At 36.4% G+C, this 23638-nt stretch overlaps 2 protein-coding genes across 4 annotated transcripts in view; one reads left to right on the top strand and one right to left on the bottom strand.

The window, feature by feature from the left end:
- Positions 1-3207: 3207 nt before the first annotated feature.
- On the top strand, positions 3208-15841 carry LOC136748143 (semaphorin-7A). Its single transcript, XM_066701641.1, has 14 exons — positions 3208-3354; positions 5970-6112; positions 6629-6664; positions 6909-7004; positions 7475-7568; positions 7735-7842; positions 8393-8535; positions 9303-9481; positions 9933-10041; positions 10867-11062; positions 12346-12461; positions 12758-12903; positions 13634-13689; positions 14591-15841. The coding sequence occupies exons 1-14, from the start codon at positions 3258-3260 to the stop codon at positions 14944-14946; spliced, it is 1875 nt and encodes a 624-aa protein (XP_066557738.1). The 5' UTR covers positions 3208-3257; the 3' UTR covers positions 14947-15841.
- Positions 15842-17139: 1298 nt separating this feature from the next.
- LOC136748145 (AT-rich interactive domain-containing protein 3B) overlaps positions 17140-23638 on the bottom strand; it is a 55709-nt gene continuing 49210 nt past the window's right edge. For all 3 annotated transcript variants that reach the window (XM_066701642.1, XM_066701643.1, XM_066701644.1), the window contains 2 exons: positions 23485-23574; positions 17140-23277 (listed from right to left, as the gene is read on the bottom strand). In XM_066701642.1, coding sequence (XP_066557739.1) covers positions 23123-23277; positions 23485-23574 — 245 coding nt within the window. In that variant the 3' untranslated portion in view covers positions 17140-23122. The remainder of the gene's footprint in view (positions 23278-23484; positions 23575-23638) is intronic.

Genomic DNA, 23638 nt, shown 5'->3' with positions numbered 1-23638 from the left:
GAGAAAGTTATCCCATTTCCATTAACCCATAATTTCTCATACATTGCACAATGGAAGAGGAGGCTACTCATGATATTACTGACACACTGAGGGCATTTTAAATCTTATTATTAACTACTAACTGCAAATATTGAAAAATAGGGGGTCTATGCTTTAGTGACAGGAGTTTTCGATACAAGCAAGGAGGAAGGGGGAAGAAGAATATTGAATAACAGTAACAGGGAGCTATATTGGGTCGTTGAGATTCCCCATCTCAATAATTCTGGGGTGGAGTAGTCGTTTAGGGTAAGCGTGTCATTGACCACCCATGACAACATCTTAATGTTTATAACAAGACATCATTAATCAACAAAGCATACAGTACATTGATACAAATAAACAGTTTCTGGGTCTTTAATAATTATCAATAAATTACCAGTGCAAGGAATAGGTGCAGTTCCAGCCCTCCCTATTCTCCATGTTGGATTGACATGATTCATTTAATTTCCTGAATTTCTCTGGATAACTGGTGTAGTGACCAGTGATTCACCTTGGCGTATGTGTAACATATGGTGACCATAAATCTTAAAAATAAAGATATAAAGATAGTCCTCTGGAGGTAGGCTACGTGAATCAGTTAGAAGAGGTGCTGAAGCCACAGATGTAGGAGATGGGAAATGTATTGCTGGTGCAGGTGGCAGGGAGTTTTTTTTATTTTGTCTTGTTTCACTTCCAGTGTTTCCATTTTGAATTCTTAAAAAAAAAATATCCATGATAAACATGAGGTAATGATTTTTAAACTTTTTTACATTTTGGGTTAGGTATTATATTTTAAAGAGATAATTAATACTAGCTAGTTCCCACTAAACCAATTGAATTAACCCGCGTGTGTCCTCCTATGCTGGGAATGTGAGCATTTTTGATAAACAGCAAAATCAGGATGTTTATATACTTTAGCTCTCCAAAGATTATATTTTCATAAAGAAATAGTCCTAAAAGATTACTCACCAATTCAGATTTTACTTTAAGTTCTTACAAAATAAAGCCATTAAAAAAGAAAATGGACCTGTTCCAGCTAGCTCTATTTATAACCACAAATAAGAGCCACAGTTGGCATTTTACAAAAGTGTGATAAAGTTGGCTGTACTCTGATATACATTTCCCATTTTGTTTGCTTATATTAATGTAGTATATTATCACCAATATAATATATAAAAATGCTGTTGTGTTCAAATCCTGGTGGAGCACCTGTCTTCTGAAAATCTCTTGATCATGTACTAGTACTTTGTTTTAGGGTCAGGAGGGCAGTGTGAGGTACATGAAGGTGTATAATACTAACTAATTTTAACTGTGCTATGAAGAGATGCTGTAGAACATTATACACTTGGTTCTGTAATGTTAAAATGCATTATAAAGCACTGTTTTAAAAGGTTTGTAAAAAATTAAATAATATAAATGTTCCATTGCTCTGTCTACAGAAAAGAGGGAGCGCTGCTGAACCCAGAGGACTGCCGCAGTTCCCCAGAGGCTAAAGTGAAGTAAAGATCAGTGAGGAACAAAACTAAAGCAAAATGATGAAAATCCAAATGGCAACTGCACCGTGCATGTGCGCTGTCCTTTAGGGGTCATTACATTCCTTTTGTGTTGTAATTACATGATTAAGCAAACATGCCAAAAAAAAGGAACAGCAATTCAAAATACAAAATAGTCAAATATACTATGGACAGAACCCCTCCCAAGTATCCTCCCATCATTGGCATCCACTGCTGTTAAGGTACAACGCTTCAGTTGAAGCAACCCTTCGGGTCCCAGTGAATCAGGCACCCCAGTGAGCGCTTCCAGTAACAGTGTAGACTCTCAGCAGGAGACAGGCCTGGGAAGTAAAGTCACTGACACAATGTCTGTTCGTTTATCTTCGTTTATTGAAAGTTTCACGCAGCCTTTTATACATCTACAAGCAATATTTCAAAGGAGGTTTGGGGCCGTCCCGAACCTGGATGATATTTTCTTGTCATATGTCCCGGGGCAGTTGCGAGACACGGGAAGCAATAATTGATAAGGTATTCTTTCTAATTGGGGAAACAATATTTCATCCGGACATGGAAGCACTGGTACCAAGGACACAGCACACACTGATACTGATAAGAACATGTTATATAGTTTAGGTTCGTTAACTAAATAATGTCCATGGCAGTAGACATTATCTCTATCTGCCACACAGATAAGTCTGAGCAAGAGCAAGAGCAAGTTTTAACTAGTATCTTACTGGAAAGCAATTTTACACCAACAACTGCTAACCTCCCCCCACCATACCCACCTCATCCCTCTGGTCTGGAGAGCATGTGAGCTTCAGTCAACTGAATGGATCTACTGCTGAATGTAAAACTGAATAAAGCAAGGGACCAAGACAATTTTGACCAAAATTATTATAAATATGCAGGTTCATTTTGTTCCCCATTCAATTTTTGCTCTCAGGTTTATTGTAAATGTACAGTCATTGAAAAATAGTAATAGCACTTCACCAATTTTTGGAATATGTCCCTTTTTATTTTGGACAATTTGAATCTTTAATCCTTCAAATAAGATCATTCAATCTTAATTGTATATAGTGGACCACCACCCCCAAAACACGTCACAATATAAACAACAATACATGCATCACACAATGAACACATCAGTTCAATATTGCAGTGTTGCTCCAGAGCAGGGGATGCATGAATCACATTTCATTAAGACATCGCGCAGGTACACTCATTTCCTTTCCAGGTGTCAAACTAATAAGGTTTGAGAAAATGTCCTTACTTGAACTGTGAAGAAGCCCCCACCTCCACTTTTTCTTGTATGTGTGGGTGGGATGGGGGGGTCTTGAGACTTCACAGTTCAAGTAAGGAAAGATTCTAAGGCAAACTGAAAACACAATAAGCCAAAATACCTAACATCATAAATATAGTTTGGCATCCTTTAAAGTGTTGAAAGTAAAGATCTGCATATTTCCATCTTGATCAACGTCTTAAATTACAGAGATATTTCATCCTTAACAAAACGACCAAAAGGCTGTATTTTGTATTTGGAATAATCCAGAATCATTTCATTTATACATGTGTTCTGAAGACAATAACTATATATTGGTAACAAACACATTTCATAAAAAGGGTTTTCCTTACATGGGTGGTTATTTTCAGGAAGTTACCCCTCCCATAAAGAGAAGCTGACACCCGCACTCAAACACCGCACATCAGTCGCTCTTGCAGCCTGTAGGTCTCTGACCAAAGTGCACCATGTCCTCTATCGCAGGAATTATTGCTGTACTATTTTCTTTCCATCTGAATATTTTGTCAGCGTCGACTTCAACACCTACACCAAGAGTGAAAAACGGTGAGTTTTCCGCTCCAAAAATATATAGTCGCAGCTTGTCTATCCCGAGGAAAAGACAATTGTACAATGACCTGAAGTCGTATTAACACCACTTTATAATAACATACGTCGTCGGTTTTGTGCTAGGAGGGTCAATTGAACATATTGAACACTATTGCTACATTATACAGAAGAGTGGTTAATGATGCTGAGAGCTTTGGCAGTTAATTGAGGATCTGTGTCAATTAAGAACACTAAACACATTATAATTTATACCACACTATCATATTTGATCGGTTTGTCTTTGGCTCGGATGGAGGTACAATGGACTTTAAAACTGCAAAAGTCTATATCGCTTAAAACAACAGTAACTGAGTTCAAATGAGTCTCTGATCACCTCCAATTGATCCTTTTTATTCAATTATCGTGGGGGATAGGAACGCACAGGGGCTTTATTGAATACAGTATAATTACACTTCAATACATACAATGACAGGAAAAAGATCAATAATTAAGGTGTTGGGTATCTCTCGTTGTCTCACTACTTGCTACTTTACATTACACCATCTGTTGTAACATTATTAATTCATGGTTACAGTATAGACCACCCTGTTCTTTGTGGCACTTTCTAATAGCTGTGCTTTTTTTCTGGTTTTGTCCCCTGTCTGAGACATGCAGATGATCTAATGATTATTATCTGGAATGTTTTTACCTTCCCAACAGTTTGCAGTGTCGGGTAATCCCTGTGCACTTTTTGCAGAGGCAAACCTTATATATAATGTATAAAAAACATGTTTTGCCTCGCAGCCTTTCAGTTGACCTCAGCACTTGTGTGTCCAGTATAGTGCTTTCATTGCTGTATAACTTTTCTTGAAATCGTGACTGACACACTAAGAATTGTGTCTTACTACGTGAGCTACCTTTCTGCAGCTTATGCTATGACATTTTAGGCAGGAGCAAACAAATGGCATAGCAGGAGCATAGTGTGTGTCTGTCTTGTGTCCACACTGATCACCCGTTGCCACATTGCACAGGCAACTGCAGCTCAATGTGGATGTTGCTATACTGCTGTGTAGTCCAGATTAACACACTCATGCTGTGAAAGAGGAAATGTTCATACATCACTATTAAATATATTACAGTGAAGGAGGAAGTTAGTAACTTCCTTGGAACGTTCTGCCTTATACTGCGAAACTAGTGAGTCTCGATTTAAACCAGTGGAATTCTTGAATCCCCCCAAATGGGGAATACTAAAACAATATCAGTTTTTAAGTTATCTCATTAAAAATATATCTGAGCATTTTTAAGTGATTTTTGTTTGACAATATAGGCCGTACTACAGATGTCTTTTCTTTCTCTCTTTCTTTTTCCTTTTCTACTCTTGCTGTAACACATCATTATAAATTTCATTATCAGTTTCAAGAATTGCTTGTACTAAGCTTTTTTAGATGTTGCCGTTTACGTCTTATCTCACACTTGGTAATGGTTAGAGTGTAATTTGAATTCTGTTTCTGCTATTTAAAAAAATACTAATTGTGGACTGCTGCCACCACATTGTGAATTGTAATACAAGATATTGCTGTATCTTGCCCTGTGAGACATGTCATTATCATTGCCTGTAGCACTGAGAACATATGAAATGTTTGTGGTTGATTTGTTTTTTTTACAGGGGTAAGTTGAGTGAGTAGTGGTGAAGTAACTGGTGCGTCATGTCTAAGGGATGAGGGTTATTTACCTACTATCTTTCTGTCATATTAAATTGCATTTGCAGTGGTACCGTGTTAGTGAGAAATTGGATCATGCAATATCTCTCTCTCACACAGACAGACACACCTTCTTATCAGGCAATCCCAAGTAACTCATATTTCCCCTTTTTGAAATACAGCAGTTACATACATTTTTGTTTACCACGAATTAGTGCATCGATAATGTTATAAATAAACCACAATATCAGCATAAACAACACAAACTATTCTCAATGAGAGCAGGCTATCTAACTGATCTAACCTTCAAAGTTGCTTTAAATCATCTAAGCAATAATACACCATTTTGGTTAACTGTGTCTTAAAGGATCCTGGTATTTGTTTTCTTTCAATATTAAGCGAAATAACATTAAAATAAAAACAATGCAATCAATCTAGTATCAATACAATTTAAGTAATGTTGAGTCATTTTGTAGATCCAAGTTGTTTTGATTTCTGTCAGTCAACAGACCAGTTTACAGTTTCTATATTACAAATGAAAATGCCTGACAGTGCACGGGCTGGGGCTGACTTATTAAACTTCAGCATATCTTGTTGACTGCTGTTGACTTAACATTGTCAGTAGGCAGTTCCAATTCGAAGTAGTATATACATTTGCTCAATTTTATGATAGCTCTCCTGAAAACTGAAAAAGCACAGATTATAAGTAAAAATAACATTTTATTCCATATTTTGTCAGTATTGCCAGCTTCCCACAGTCTGAATTTGAAAATAAAAATAAAAATGTGAATGATACAATTTATTTCAGCAACTTTTGAACAATGCTGTTTGTAATGTATGTGTTTGGTGTAATTTTAAAGAATTTTACTTTGAAATGAATGGAGGTTCATATACATTCAGGGATATTTGTTAATGTCTTTGCATTTCCTCCAGGTCAACATTTCATAACACGCCAGCTTCTTGGCCAGCACAGCCACACAGTATTCCTTCATGGTTTTCAAAATGACACACTTTATGTTGGAGGCCATAACAAACTGTTCTACCTTGACTTCTCTTCACGGAATCAGTCCAATGAGGTATGCTGGGTTATTTCTATTCAGTATATTATGTATGCAGAACATTTAGCTCCATAAAAGTGCTGAAACTTCCCTGTTAAGTAGGCCCACCAATTGGTTTTATATGCCTAATTATTTTACCAAAATATGGTGTATAGTGTTTGCCTTTTTTCAGCTGCAACTTTTCCAAAATGTATTTTTGTCTGTCTAACTGTCACTGCTGCAACTGTTGTCATTACAGTTGTTTTATACAGCTAAGCAAGACAGTACTGGCAGAACAGTACAATGCCAATAAACAACCATTGTAGCTCTTCACTCCTTCTGGATCTCAAGATCCTATTTTAATGGATGTTCCAGAGAAGCTGAGAAATTTCAAATACAATATACTATTCAAATACAAATTTTCATATCTGATATGGAGTTGAGATAATTTTTACATTTTCCCACAGTTTTAATTGGTTAGTATACATGTACTCTTGACAACCAAAATTAAAGTGGATGTATTTACTAATGCTCTTATTCATTGGTACTTCAAAGGTTAACCTCACAATTTCCAAGGAACCATGTAAAACTGTAAGTTATATTCTTTAATTTGGTTCTTATTTGACTATGAAACCAGTTTTAGAACTGTTTTGATGTATTTAGACATTTCTCACTGCTAAAACAAGGTTTAGCAGTAGTAAAGGTACCTATAGCTTTCTGACATATGTGGAACAAGGATGGATATAGTTGTTGGATTAAAAAAGATGACTATTCATGTGTAACAAATTGCATAACAGAAAATGTATCTAATTTTTACTTTTGTTATCTAATTCAGAGTCCGTGTTCATATGACATTACGATTATGCATGCAAATAAAAGCTTGATATTTGTCTGTGGAACTAATGGGGACACACCGACATGCTGCAACATGGTATGTGATAATGACTTGAAGAAGAACTCTTTGCACTCTATCTTTAACCCAGACACTCATATAGGTACGTACTCATGCTGCAGTCCTCTCTTTTCAAGTGGGGTCTCCATTACAGTAGATATAATACTGTCAGTTACAAGGTGAGACCTATGAACCAGCATTGTGCTGCTCCTTTGGACAGTGTAAAACTAATCTGTTGATTCATTGATTCAGCTTCACACTTCATCAATATTTTCCTAGCATTGTTAGACTGCAGTAGGTAATGACCATGTTACTTATACAAACTCTCAATTTTCAACAATAAATCGATATTGGCTCCAATTTTGATAGCTGATTAGCCTCTAAAGAATAAGGACAGATGCCGAAATGTGCATGAGAGTGTCCTTGGTCTGTTGGTCCACTACTTTCTGCATGTCCTTTCAGCCATTGATACATTTAGGATTTTTCTTGTATTCACATTTTTGTAACAGGACAAGAACCAGTTAGGCATCTGCAATGATGCATTCAAAAGTGAAGGAATTGCTCCATTCTCTGTAAACGACAGCGTGCCATCACTGTTTGTTGGTGAGTCACTGGATTAAAATTAGTATTTTTTCTATTCTTCTTATAAGGATCCACATTAAACATTATTATGTGTCAGTGGAAGCTCAATTTGTGTTTCTGTATGATTGTGCATATGCTCTAGACTGAGCTCAGTTTTGAATGATAATTGTGTGCTCTTATTTTATAGGTGATGATCTTTACAGCACCGCAAATAGGTATTCTAATGGAAACAACGTAGGAATTCGCAGGTTTCGCGATAGAAAAGGAGATGTCTGGTCAGCTGTGCCGAAGACAGGTGAGTTTCTTTTGCTCATCTGTAAGGGCATTATGCACACTGCAGCTTTTTGCAACACATTTTGCCAACGTACTATATGGTTCATGAGTTACCAGGGACATCCACACGTGGTCAGTTAACCCGAATAGACTGTGAGTAAGTTTATATTTATTAGTCTTTCACTGTAGTGACCACAGCGGCATATGGACATGTTAATTACACGTTCCAGTCAGGGGCCATAAATGTTCTTGCAAATAGATGCTGTTTTTGATGCATGCCACAAAAGTACAATATAAGGCTTCCACCATTGAATTCGGTGTCATACAGTACATTGTCCAATTACCCTATTCATCACACGTATTGAGATTGCTCTACTATTGACAATTGTCTCCTGTAGACAGCAGGTTGAATATTCATGCTATGAAACTGCAGGTAAAGACTATCGATTCAGGATAATGAGCAGAAATTGTTGCGGAACTTTATGTTTTTGCTTGTTTTTCTGTCTTTACAGTTGTTGAATTTGAACAACTAGCACGGCTATTAAAAAGTCACATTTCTTTTCACTTCTTAGAGCAAAAGTATATCGGATTGGTCCTGAGCAAAAGACTAGAGGATGAGCTGCACGATAAAATCTACTCTTTCCTCCAAGAGAAGAACGGAGACCAACACCCTGAAGCAGATCCCTGGATCGCCCGCGTGACACAAGTTTGCAGAGTAAGTGCCAGCGACGGGTACATGAAGGATTCTGGACACAATGTTTTTAAAGAATATTGGATAAAGAATATTCTCAATGCTAACAACTGAATTCCATTTATTATTTTTAATATTTAAGTATAAAACAATTTTACATTATAAACATATATTGATGTTTACTGGTTTTAAGGTATCACAGTATTGATACCGTTCCAGTTGTGCTGAATCGTGATTATTAGTATTACAGTATACATGGTACATGACCTTCTGTGACATGAGCCCTACTGGTCCTGCATTGCTTTAGAAATCTAAATGGATTGATAACATATTTATATAATCCTTGACAGTGTATATTTATATCTGTCACTTTAGCTTGTAAATAAAAAGATGAGGACTGTAGCACAGCATTGTTTTGAGCAACGGGTAAATATTAATAATATTAATACAACTTTTCACGTTTATTTCAGCTGTCACTACCTGTCTTTAAAGCTGTAAAAATAAAATAGTATATTATTTAAATAAGCTGAGCATATGTTTTTATTCTCTAAAATATAGTAGACCTATAGTGAATTAAGTTGCATGATTAGTACCGTGATATTAGTGTGGAATTGTGGAAAATGTATACAAACGTATCTTAATATAGCAGTGCTAAAAGGCTGGTTACAGTTTTCAAGATTCTCATGAGAATATCTCTGTATTTAACTTCCCTTCCTCAATGACGAATCACTGACTTATAATAGCTCTTGAAAGTATCCAATATGTCTCTGTGTTTTTCTTTTCTGCATCAGACCGATATGGGAGGCTCCAAAGTCATGTTGCAGAAACAGTGGACTTCAATTCTCAGTGCCAGGCTTACTTGTGGATTCCCAACTGAGAGACTTTATTTCAACCGACTTCTGGATATCTTTGTTTTACACGCCGATAACTGGAGAGAGAGCAAGGTCTATGGGCTCTTCTCTAGTCGCTGGTAAGTGGAAATAGTGATCTAGCTTTAATTCATTTTCATTCTTCTGGCGTCAGTATTAAACATTAAAGATCCTTAGCCGACACACTGGCTTTAACTGGCGGTGAACCTAGGAACCAAAGAACAGTTAACTACAGCAGTAAAGATACATTTGTGTGCTTCTGTATTTTTAACCAAGCTACTCTTCCTGAAAATGCAAACCCAGTCTATTTAAACCCACAGAACCAACTGTTAATACTTAATTTTCTTGAAATAGCACATTGTGGATGGATGAATCCCTCCCCCTCCATCTCATTTGTTAGTAAAATAATGATTTGGTTTATAAACATAATAAACATCAGGCTGATAATTAACTTACTCCTGAGAACACACATGTAAGTTCCCTTTTTGTTATTGTGATGAGCATGCAGTGTCACTGCATTTTGTGTTTAAACTAATATGTGTCTTTCAACAGGAATTCGACAGCAGTGTGTATTTACAGCATGGAGGACATTGACAGAGTGTTCACAACATCCAAAATTAAAGGATATTCAGGGACTATCCCAACACCAAGGCCTGGAACGGTAGGAAAGAATCATTAAGCAAATGATGACATTAGTACAATCTCATCTTTGTTACTTTTTACTCGTTATTGAATTTCAGCATAATTAAAATCCACCATTGCTAGGTTACTTTAAGCTTCTTTTATTTTTATTTGTAGTCTTTATCTTGACTCATGTTTTATATCTAAATGACTAATTTATTTTTTGACTGTGGTAATCTTACAAGGTCAATACCCGTTAGTTTGCTTCCTGTGTCATTTAAAGGAAGTGGCAGGAAATGAGGTCTAATTAGATGCAAAAAACAAAACAAAACCCACCATGCTTGGTTTAAAATCACCAAAAACATTTTTGTTTCTAAATCACTAAATAGATGTAAAAGGTCTCTAGTGCTTCATTCTGTGAAAGATACCAATGAGACCCACAGCCTCCGGATGGGCTGGACAAGGGTCGGCTGATAATGTGTTGACTCTCTGGGTAAAATTAATCACCAAGCAAAGCAGGGATACTGGGCTAGTCACTCCCCAGCAAAAAACTCCCATCATTGCCCTGGAGGCTGCAGAAGTGCACCGATCCCATAGCTGTCCTCCAGCAGGCATATGAAACTGTATCCGAGCATAACTTTAAAGCAAGAATACCAACAACAAAAAGGCTTGGGCTTGTAATACATTTTATGAGCTAATGTGTCTGTTCTCTGTTGGTTTGCAGCTTTGAGTCCCACCAAATAACAAGTGCTAATTTGAGAAAGGTATACCATTATAAAAATGGCAGATACCAGTGCAAGAAATGGAATTGAGCATCACAAAGATTAGTATTCAACAGTATTGTCTCTCTTCTTATTTGTTTTAGTGCGTCAGAGATAGTACAACGTTATCAAAGGAGGTGTTAGATATAATCAAAGACAACCCGGAGATGGAAGACTGGGTCAAGCCGATTGACAAGACTGCTCCTTTCATGGTCAGCCATAAGCATTATCGGAAGATTCAAGTGGACAGAGTCATGGGCCAGAACAACACATCACACACGGTCTTACTGCTCTCTGCAGGCGAGTACTGTGGCAATGAACTCCTCTTAGAAATAGTCCAATATATCTTTATATAGTGTCAATGATTTGTCAATGAAAAAGTAATGCCCAGCTAAACAAACAAACAAAACTGAGGAAATTTGTCATTTCTCTATTAAATAGTTCTTATTTGTATTATTTGGAGAGACTTTGTAGCATAGCCATATGTAAGGGCTGCCATATAATTTAGTAATTTATCTTAATTTTAATCTTGTTTCTATGCCATTTGTATAGCATATAGCCAGCAGAAGCTTCCTTCAGAGTACAGGAAAGGGAAATTATGGTACGCTAAATTTAGTAAGGGGCTTTTTTATCTTCACAAATGAGGGTCTTGATTTGCAGGTGAGTGTGTTCTGCTGTGGAATCGTGGCTCGCTTTAACTTTAAAGCTGCAGTCATGCATTCAAAATGAAAAAAGTTTGCAGGCTAAAGTGTAACTTGTGGTTAAGCTATTGGTTGTTATAAAGCACACAAACAAATTTAAAGAAAAATAAATCAACTTGGTGTGAACTGAAGTTTTATTTCTGTTGTTCATATACAAATTAATTCTATGATAGTCAAAATAAATAATAATAATAATAATAGTTGTTTTACATTCATTAGGTAAAACATAAAAAATTCGGCATTAAACATTTGTTAAAGGTGTCAGACTAAGGTTTTGAAAAGAGAGAAGGAAGAGAAGATAGAAAAAATAATTTGTTCTCCTTTGTAGATAATGGCTGTACTGTAGAATAGCTCTTCCAAGTAAGAATCATGTTATACTGCCTGATCCTTACATCATCTGTACTGTATATATAAGAAGTGAAGCACCTGACAAAAAAACACACACTTTCCATACCTACACACTAGTTTGACGAGATGCTAAATAAATAAAGGAAGTCTTGTTTTACTAAAGCACCTGCCTTTCAACACCTTAGTTGCTTTATGTTATAATAGAGGATGTGTTAAATAATTACAGTGCAAAAGTTACACAGGAGATGTAGGAATTGAACTCGTGTTTCAGCATCTGTGTTCAGAGAACTGTCTGTTGACAGAAAAGCAGTGGTTAAAATACAATAGTTCCTATTTTTTGTAACCTTTAACTAAAACAGTCCACATAAAATTAAGCATTTTGCAGTTGTATTTCCCTTTACATTGTTATTTTACAAAATGGTGGTTCCTTGTTCCACTTTCAAAAATATGAATACACATTTAAGACTAAGACTAGGCTGTAGTTTTCAATGTCGTGTTAAAAATGCTAAACCTTTGTTGTCTGATTTCCTGTAGATAATGGTGTTGTACACGAAGTCCTGCAGGTCAATGGTAGGCCTTTCATCATTGAAGAAATCCAACCTTTTAAAGAGAAGACCCACATCCAGTCCATGATTTTGAATCCTACTACAGTCAGTGGCCATTCTTTTCTTTTTACCTTTAATTCTTACTGGTTTCAATAGTAACTGTTAGATGGTAGACTGTCACAATGATGTGGTAAAGTATCTGTCAAAAGGAAAGATTTTTTCAAACTGAATGTGTAAATATCACACAAACAAAATCGTAAATAGCAATTATAAGTAAAATGTGGTAACCAACATCACATTTTGTGGAAACTGAAGCCAGTGAGAGGAAAGTGTTCTTAAACAGCTGCTTCACTGACTGCAAGGTGGACATAATTCAATGTCAATGTTTTTGGTTCTTTCAGAAAAAGCTTTATGTTGGCTCTGTTAATGAAGTGGTTCAGATTGACCTACAAAGCTGTAAGCATTATGGGAAAACGTGCCAGGATTGTGTTTTAGCACAAAATCCTTACTGTGGCTGGAATGGGAGTGAATGTACATCAGCAACAGAGTAAGTTTGCATTTCTATTGTGAAACTGGGCTTTAGGTTTTATACTTACACAATGATGCCATTTTCACAGTATCCAATGGCTGTATGATCTCATAATGATATGTGCATCTTGTGAAAACAAACTTTAACAGCTATATGGAAGATATTATTAATGAAACGGCTGCACTACCCGGTCTAAAATGATTGTCAAAAAGTGAATGATTTCTGGAAGGCCACCAATATTATAGCGATCTCAATTATATAACCTGCAGTGATTACTAATTAAAAATGTATTATAAATCACAATTCCTATATTTTGTAATTTAAATTGTGTTTTCCCCCAGATTCAGACATATTCCTCAATTCTTAAATCAAGTGATTGTCAGGTAGATCCCAGTATTACATTGTCAGTAAATTTACACTAGACATCAATGCACTTTTGTTTTTTGTTTTGTTTTTTTTAACCTTAAAAGGAAATATAACTAGTCAAGCCAGTTTTAGGAAAGTCCCACAATAGCCATTCAATACCAAAACCATGAATGAAAATTAGTATAATGTGCCCGTGTTTCTCAGTACTTCCGTTTTCCCCTCTGCACCTCCCTCTCACTGTGGGTGACTGGAAACCCTATACAGAGAAGAAAAAATAAAACCATTTCCATTAACAATGAACAAGATCAGTTAATAGACTTTAGCAGTCTGATGGCGTTAGACATTTTTGTGTGTATTTTACATTTGCTTCTCTCTCTGTTAGATGGACCATTCAGGATGTGAATAATGGACAGCATACAGTCTGTCAACAATCCTCAAGTAAGATGGAGATTTTAAGCTTTTTTTTTTTTTTTTTTTTTTTTTTTTAGTATTGTTTTGACCTCATCATTAATGTATTGTTTATAAGTAATAGAAGCTTGATTGTGAGAAAGGTCAGGAGATGCATGGTTTAAGATAGAGCTGAAGGCTGGTTTCATAAGAATAAATTACATGAAACAAAATAGATTTAATGTAAAAGGATTAAGTAAAAAGCTGTTCTTTTCCAGTAGGAAAAAAATATGCATGTGTGGGGGGGGGTTTACAATATGTTTGAATATTGTGAAACAGATTGCTAAAACAAGATCTTACCCAATATAGTTTACATGAAGCCTAATATTCCATTCATAATCTGATTGATAGATCAAATTGGAATACAATACCCTCATATAAACACCTGAATCAAAACAGACTAATCAGATTGAGCTCATTCTGAAATAAATATAATTCAAAATTAAGGGATGGTGTAGACCTTTGATAATCCATTCCATAGAATACTAGCATCTCATAGCCATGTAAACGCTTGAATCCAACAACATTCTCAATCAGAAATTATGGAACCCATAGCATTCCTCCATTCATTTTCCCTTCGATCCAGACAAGTGCATTAGTTCCTGCCAATGAGAAACATCCCCATAAGATGCTGCCACCACCATGCTTCACAGTAGGGATGGTGAACAGTAGAACAGATGTTCCTAGGGTGATGGCTGTGTTGGGTTTGTGCCCAGCATAACTCTTCCATTTTAGTTTAGTCAGACCACAATATTCCTTGCTACATGGCTACAGAGTCTCCCAAGTCTTTGGGTGGGCTTTCGGGCATTATGGCTTCCTTCTTGCCTCTATACCATACAGACGTAAAATAAGTTTAACCCAGACTTTTCTTTGTTCTTGTTCTCCCTTTCAGCTGAAGCTCAAAAAGCTCCAAACGTTCACAAAGTCTTGGCACGCTCCAGTGTGCAGGAAGAATCTCTCTCCCCCAGTTACTACCTCTCCTGCCCTGTACTCTCTAATAATGCGCAATACTTCTGGCAGCACAAAGGAAGTACGATTGAATGCCAGTTAGTCAATGGGGAATGTGTGTACTTGATGAAGGAAAAGACTAAGGACAAGGCTGGTGAATACATCTGCAGAGCCCTGGAGAAGGGCTATGAAAAGCAAGTGGTACAATACTCAGTGAAGTTCACAAACCGTGCCACTGCACTGCACTCCAGCTCCGCAGTCTTGGCAAGCATCCTTCCGTTCGCAGCCCTGTACTTCTAAACGTGGAGAAAGGAGTATCGTTATTTACATTTGTTTGTACAGAGGAAGCGTTTTTTTTTTTTTTTTTTTTTTTTAATGCATTTCAAGGAATCAAATACCCCAACCATGTGTGACCTCAGATAAGAAGGGTGGAGTACTGAGTTACTAGAACAGCACATTTAGAGGACATATTGCACAATTTAAGTGTTTTTAAAGATTGTAAGGGAAGGATGAAGCTGGTAGAATATTTATTCCAGTATCTTTTCATTTAAGTATTTATTAATTGAAAATGAAAATAAGTGTCTAGTTATTATAATACCTTAGAAGGGCTAGTATACACATACAGAATTCAATAAATACATACATCTCGCAGTACATTTCATACTGTAAGTCTAACCTGTTATTTTAGCAGGTGTTCATAAATGTTCTTATGCAAGTAGGAAAAATATTAAATTTAATTGTCATTTCTAAACCACAAAAGTATATAACATTGTTTATATATTGCACTATATTTATCTAGATTTTAAATTAAGCACTTTAGTTTGGTACATTTGTATTTATAAAGTATGTTATCTGTCCATCACTTTCCTTTGTACAAGTGATTAGACCTGTGCTGATTGGCAATTTTCTTTGCTGTTGTATGTCCAGAAATTAATAACTACAGAAAGATCATTTGTTTACATTGCATTTTCTAGAGATAGCTTCAACCTTCCTTATAAATGCACGTATAAGGCTTATTTCATTTACTGTATATTTTCATTAGCAGCAGCAGTTCCAAGTCATTTTATTAATAGTTAATTAACAATGAAAAAATTCCCACTGAATGTGAATGTAGAATTTATAAAGATTTATTAAATATATGGGTGTACATGTATAGCTCTCTAAAGGAAACATTTACTCTTTATAATAAAATTAATTTATGGAAAGAATCCTTGTTTAATTGTGCCATTTTGTTAATGTGCTCTTCAAACTAGGTTCTCCCTTTCAAACTTATACAATGTGTTCAATGCAATATTTGAAACATATTGATTTAGATCTCAAATGGTGTTTGTTGGGTCGTAGTTAATTAAGGAAGCGGACAGCAAACCAAAAGGTAAAATCAGCACCTGCTTCTCCTAAACTAGACACTGAACAATGTTTCATTTCCTCATCCAGAGACCACTAAGGGAAGTAGGGAGGCCTATGCATAGTTTTGCAAGAGGCATCTGAAAATACAACACATATGATCTCCTTTAGTCCAAGCTATCATGACATTTAGTTACTCGGTGAATGAGCAATAACAAGGACCACGGCTCTGGAGAAGCGGTGGAGCTGGACCCCCATGGAAAGAGTGACTCAAAAGTATTAGATGTGGGCAACTATCAAACAGTTGATTTTGAATTGGGAACTGGGGGATGATGCAGACTGTCCTGATGCATGCAACACCAGCAAAGTGGGGAAACAAATTTAAAGACTGACAATGTATAAGGGGGGTGCAAAAAAAAAAAAAAGTCATTCAAATCAATGGACATTACATAAGTGTGGGGCAATGTAGAATATTCTGTTCACTGCTTACCCTGGGAAGAAATCAACTGCAACCATACAACATACATGACAATAAGTTGTAATGTATATAAATCTTTTCAGTCAAGAGCAGGGAAGACTTGGAATACAAAATCAAATTCCTGGTAGGGTTTCAGAATCCAAAATGTATTACAATACACATTATAAATCAACATTAGTTACGGATTCACACCCCTGAAATAAATGAATGACTGCTACAACAGTGGTAAGAGCACTAAACACCTCCACAGTCACAGGACTGAAGTACGTGAAACTGTCGTATTGTGATGTTTACTGAAACCATAACAGTGTAAAGATGGGGGGGAGGGTTGTCGAGAAAATTTATTCTACAAAAGCAAAAGGTCTAACCGTTCTTAAGTCTGTTGAATTTTCATGCATTTGCCCTACCTCTTCATAATAGCCTAGAAACACTGAAGTATGCATGAGCTGAAACCCATCTAATTTAAAGTCCCCCAAAGAACACCTGAATTCTTCTGATAAATGTCGAGGCCTCATTGCACCATGTTTATCAAATACTACTTTCAGAGGCTCCTACTACATGCAGGCTGGAAAATACTGATCTACTGCATCCTGCACACATTTTGAAATTTCACATCTAGTCGAGATGACTGAAGTAAACAAAACCGCCAAGCAACACGCCACAAAACTAGATATAAAGTAAAACTTTATCATGACATACATGTTTAAAGCCCTGAGAACCACATCCTTGAATTACTAATGTGAACAAAACTGAATGTGTCAATATCATTTTGGTAAAAACTGCTCCACTTTTAAATACACTTTACAATCATCACAAATCAGTTCACAAGCATTCACATTTTCATTTTTCTTAGAGGAAATTTCATAATAAATCATAAGCACAAACCCCAAAACTGATTTTAAAAAGGAGCATTGTAAAGAAAAAAAATTCTATGTGAGGTATAGGATCACTAATCTTTTATGCACATGTAATACACAGATTAGGTTAAATAAAATTCCAATAATAATAATTAAAAAAAACAACAAAAAAAAAAACATCTGGAAGCAAAGTGTCAGGATCCCAGGTGCCGAGCTAAGTTACCATGGCAAAAATGTATGCATTAAACTAACATCTCAAAAAGCACATGGCAGAACATACAGATCTCGTGAATGGGCAAACTGTAGCAGCTGACTATCGGACACTGCATGTGATCAGAACAGCATTCCCAGAATAATAATAATAATAATAAAAAAAAAAAAAATCATTCGAAAAACCTTTAGGTCCTGATATATTCTGACTGATAAATAATGGGTAAAATGACAAATGGGCACAGAGGTGAGGTGGCAAGCAGCTGACTAGCTGGTAGTAATGGCACAACAACCTGGATAACCCAATTTATAAATTCCTTTGATATGCAGAAAACCTTTCCATTAAGTGATTTTCTTAAGTTTCCTTTCCCAAACAGATGTCCACATTTCACATTAAACCTGCAATCACTTTAAACCCTTTTGTCACAGTCCCTAGCAGCATTCAAAGCAAGTGCACATTTCCCCCGTATGGCAAAGACAAGTGAACTGGATAAAATTAAAGGAAAAATCAAGGACATTTCCAGCTGTATGTCTTTGTAAATCAAAATATTAAAACGGATTGGACATGCATTATAAAATGTGGTATGCAGATTAAGAAAAATAACCAAGATCTAAATTTCCACCACCTCTAAGTTTAGTATAATAAAAGTTTTAAAATTAGACTAACCTAATTGCCCACCACCTGTCACCATACTGTTAAAATCTCATAGCTCCAAAAACAGAAGACTGTCAAAAATTCAGAGCGCCCTGCAAAGACTTCAGTAAATCATGGCCAAGTCAAGCAGTGACTTGGACTAGATTTCAACTCGCTTTTCTTTCCTTTGTGGTTATTAGATTTGTCTAATTTTCTGTTCACAAAACACACATTCAATGTTGGCTAAAGCATTGCGATGGAACAGCATTATCAAGTCTGATTGAGTACTAAAACCAGGCCTTTTTTCAACAGCACTGCAGCTGACGGGAGACGACCAGATTGACATTTGACTTCTCTCAAAAAGAATAAAAAAAAAAAAAAAAAAAGGTTTGAAGGCTAATAAGGATAATGCTATAGAGGAGATGCCATATACTGGAGGTTTTAAATTACTATGGCGGAATTAAAGCAAAGCATCTGGACAAATGGTTTTCCTTAACTTCTAATCTTAAAATAATAAAATGTTTCTCAGCTTAAGGAACCAACAACCTTCATTAAGAAACCCTCAGACATAATCATTTGAGAGACTTTAATTATGGTAGGGCAAGGCCCATGTTTATGTATATACTTTATCACAAAGATTGCAAGAGGTGTGAGTGACTATTAGCATAGATTACAGCATTACAGTCACTAATAACTAATTGACAAAATACAATGATTGCTGTATTGTTTGAGCGTAATTAAACATGTTTAAAGCTTGGCTTTAATTTGTAGTGTTCCAAGCAATGATCTACAAAAAATCTTGATAAACCATGTACAAGGGCTCAAAGATGCTCTCTTTCAGTTTTATAGAATAGAAAAAGGATGGAGGGGGGGGGGCATCAAATCTGTACAAATGAGAATGAAATGAGTGAAATGAGTGAAACTTGTGAAATGTGATTGAAAGTAGGGGGATTAATCTAAATTAAACCTAGATCCTGTAATGAAGGTCCATGTCACCGTACGTCCACAGTAATGTGTTCCCGCGAACTACAAATTGTGAAATACCCATGTGCGCTCTCACACACACACACACACACCTCAAAAAGAAACGTCAGCTATTCTACAATGTAGTATTTGTATATTGTGCTGTGCACCATGCACAAGAGTGCACTTCTGGTCTCCAAAGCACATGACATGACATTTAGCACACATACAAGTAAACACATTTACAGAAACTGAATGCAGCATTTGAAAAGACTGCAGAGCAGCAGGTCTGATTCAGGCAGTCACATTTTCACTGAGTTTCTAGATCGGTTTCCGTAATGAGATGCAGAGACTCAACGTCAGTCTTGCCCTTTCACTCACAGAAATACAAAAGGGAGGTGTGAAGAATCCTAGGGCTGTGAAGTCCCTGTAAACCTGTCACATTTAAAGAACCACCCTCAACATTGTTCCATTTGAGTCAACAGATCATGAGAAGAATTCAGGATAGATTATTTCATAACCCTAAGTAAAATGGGGAAACTGTATTCCTCTTAGGTCGATTGCACAACTGTTTAGTCCATGACCTGATCAGAACTGTTGAAATGGCAGTAAAAGCTTAAGTCCAAAAATGGTTTAGCACTCTAACATTGCAATCCTGTTAAGAGGAAATACATTTATACTATTTGACAGAAGACATATTAGCTGCATGTGTAATTGCACAGAAAAGGTGTGGTAATAACAACTGATACAAGCCCTGGAAAACACAGACATGCATTCTCATTGCTGAAGACCTAGTTAAATTGCATAATATTAAAACAAACTACAGTAGACCTACTAATACAAATTATTCATTCGCATTAGAGAAACCGTAGCAACATTTCTTTGTAAAAACTTTCTGGGGAGGGGAAAAGCAGGTTGTGTAGCTGCTTGGTCATGTTTTATGCTCTGCTTGCCTAGACAGCATACAATGGCTAACATATGATGCATTATTCTGTGGTTGTGATTCAACTAGGACATTTCACAATACAGTACATTGGGAAAGACGTGGTCTGGTTGAAATGTGTGTAAGAAGGAACTTAAATATATAGCCTCAGGTGTCAATATAAAATATTTCTTAGGGTGTGTAATCATAAAACAGGAGGCCTACTGAGACACCAACAAGTTACAGAAGCTTTCACAAACAATGCAATTAGCCTTTTCATAGTGCCATGGAAATACATTTGATTTCCTGTTGTGGGAGAGTTGACTAAAGGTTTCAGTTTGGAATAAAAACTGCTATGTTGATCTCTAGGAGACATTCAACTATGAATGCCAAACTGAAAAGGACTGAAACCGTATTTGACTTTTGAACAGGTTACATTGTTGTTTGTTTTTAATCTCCCTGGGCAAACAGAACCAATGAAGCACTAAATGGGATTAAAATCAATTATATTTAGATAGGAAACACCTGCATCTTCCATTAATACTGGTCTGATTTTGAATTTTAAATGCATCTAAAAACAGGCATGTAAAAACTGGATAAAATATATGGTCATATAAAATGTGGACACGATAATTTCTACTTTGCTAGTGTATCACAGCCTGTGCAATTCTTCACAAAATAAAAAGCTATTATTTCAGGCAAGACCCCCATTATGTATTCCTTTCCAAAATTCAGGATCCATTTAAATTAACACTGTATAATTTGACTGGGAAAACACAATGCTAAGGTTGCATCAAAAAGCTATAGCCTCTTATTAAATGGTGCACCAGTAGCTTTTTAAATGCCTGTAAAATCAAAACAAACAAGAGTTAATAACCCCAGAACAATAAGACTGATTAATATTCATATTTCACTCTAAAATAGTCTAACCTGGAAATAACTCTTTAATGCATATATAGCTGGTTGGCCATTCATATAATTAAACTGGATGATTGTACCTTAAAACTGATGAATGACTAGGCTTCACTGTGAAACAGAATAATACATGGTGAACAAATTTGAAGGATCGTAAACCAAACTTTGAACATCAAAATGATCCATTCCAAAGCAAGTCTATTTAAAAGTAGAACAGGAAACGGACAAATCAAACGGGACCTATGACACTGGGGAGACCACTGTAGTTCAATTCAGCTGCTAAATTTAAATAACCTTTAATACAACAAATATCAGCTAAATGCTAAAAAGAACAAAGTGACACACTAATAACATTTTTGCTTTGTTTTGTGGCAAACTAATGTCTTTTTTCCAGGGTGCAAAATAAATAGCTGAAGATCTTTGGTATTAAACTGTGCAAGGATTTATATGCCAAGTGGAAGATTAGGATGTAAAATACTGGCCAACTGTTGGTGACATTTTACATAAAATTCCATGGACTTAACGCGTTGGGGGAAAAAAAAAAAAAAAAAGGTACAAGAGAAAACTGACAAGAACAACATTAAATCCCAAAGTCCAATGAGGTATTTATAACATTTTAAGAACCCAACCACTGAGTCTCTGAAGTAGCTTGAAGAGTCCAACACGTCCTTACTTCACATTTGGTACTGTGGAACTTTGACAAAAAACAGTCCTGAGTCTTTGGTTTTCAATGTTGCAGCATGGATCATATTGATCAAATGAGGTATGCTGTTCTCCAGAGAAATGGGAGGTATTTCTTCTTTCTTTTTGAGTTTCTATTGTGTGCGGTGGGAAGAAACTGTTTTAGTGTAGAAACGGCCTGCAAGACACCAGCATATTCCTGAGAAAGCTCCTTTCCAATATGGAAAGGCAGATACAATTTGAATTTGAATTGTAGATCAAAACTGGTCGTTCTGCACCGGCAAGAAAGTTGATTGTTTTTCAGTTTTTTTTTCCAGATTGCAATAGTTCTTGTTTTGTTTTAAATCAAACTCATCACAGAGTTTGAACCACAGCTCTGACAGCATTTGGAACACCGTTTAGTCCTCAAGACCCCGCCATTGCACCAGGTCCTAAAGATGTGCGGCGTTATCCACCAATGCACTGCCAAGTGCGCTGGGGGCAGATTTTGCAGTTTGAGTCAAGCAGTGATAACCCTCCAAACTCCCTCCACAAATTAAATGCCTTACAATTCTTTTCACAAAGTTTAAATCAGAAGAATTGTTGCTCTTGCATGGCATCAGTTCAATAGATGTCTTTTGTCAATTTGGAAGAAGAAAAAAAAGGTGCTTTATTCCCACAAGACAGATTTAACTCTTCTTGAAGTTGGTTAAAAGAAAATAAAAAGATTTCCAATTGGTGGGGCCTTGATATTTGCATTAAAACTAAAAGAAATACCAGTGATTATATTCTCCAGTTATATTATATTAAGTGTTTATGTGCATTAGACAACCCCCCCCAAAAAAAAGAGACCTGTAAAAATGTGAAAATTTTAGATATGTAATAGTAAGAGAGGAATAGCTTTTAGATCCAGACTAGATGCTAATCTGGGATTTTCATAGCACCAGTCATCTTTGTGCATGACAAGCAATTAGCACTACCATTACTGTACAAGAGCTGACCGTATTTGAGGCCCAGTAATAAACGTTCAAGTGTTGTGGTGCGAGACTTGGTCCTGCAACTGTACCTTATACAGACTGCAGGATTGTAATGCATATATAAGTAGGGAAAAAGCTTCCATCCTGAATGCAACAAGCAGAGTAAAGACTTCTGATTTACATTTTTTTTTTTTTTTAAATGAGAGTCAACTAAAAGGTATACTACAGCTCCTGAGGTATATATGCACTGCAGATGATTTGAGGTATGTAAAAGACAGGAAAAAAACAAAAAAACCTAAAAGTAAATCAAATGACAACAACAACAAAAAAAACATAAAAATCTTCAAGTTCAATTCAGAACGCCCATCGTTTTTGGCTGTTAGTTTGTTTGTGTTTGGACAGCCAGGCAGATGAGTGTGACGAGGTAATTGTTGTGCAACAGTTTGTAAATCCCTGCTGAGTTAGTTTCATTGAGGAGCCTGGGGAGCAGGTGGCAGCGTCAGAGGAGAGCGCCTGCTAGGGGGAGCCACTGGTGGAGGGCTCGGCAGAGCTGGGGCCCTTAGAGGAGGAGGACGGGCTGTGAGAGGAGGACAGGATCCCAAACCCCCCACTGGAGCTGGGGGGAGGCACACCAGCCACCATTGATGTAGGCTTCTGGGCAAAGAGTACACCTGAAAGAGAAGGAAAAGAAAAACATTAACTGACTGCATAAAAGGAGAGTAATCCATTTCCTTAGTTCCTAAGTCATAGGTGGCGGCTTCCAAAGCATTTTGTGAGTGAAGATTTGGTATAGTATCCTGCTAACAAATTACGACAGTTTTCTATTCATCCTGCCCCACAAACATCCCCTTTTGAAGTCAGGCCAAATAGATACATACCAGAGTACACAGTGCCATTAACCTCCACTGACATATTGATGCTGTTGGTTCCATTTGTGGAAATGTTCAGTGCCATGTCCTGTTTATCTTCTGTTAAGGAAAACAAGAAAAAAAAGGAAAATGAAGTACAGGAAGGACAAGACATCCAATCACA

This window comes from Amia ocellicauda, chromosome 4 (assembly GCF_036373705.1).
Source record: "Amia ocellicauda isolate fAmiCal2 chromosome 4, fAmiCal2.hap1, whole genome shotgun sequence".
Taxonomy (NCBI): domain Eukaryota; kingdom Metazoa; phylum Chordata; class Actinopteri; order Amiiformes; family Amiidae; genus Amia; species Amia ocellicauda.
This window is presented reverse-complemented; position numbering and strand designations above follow the sequence as displayed.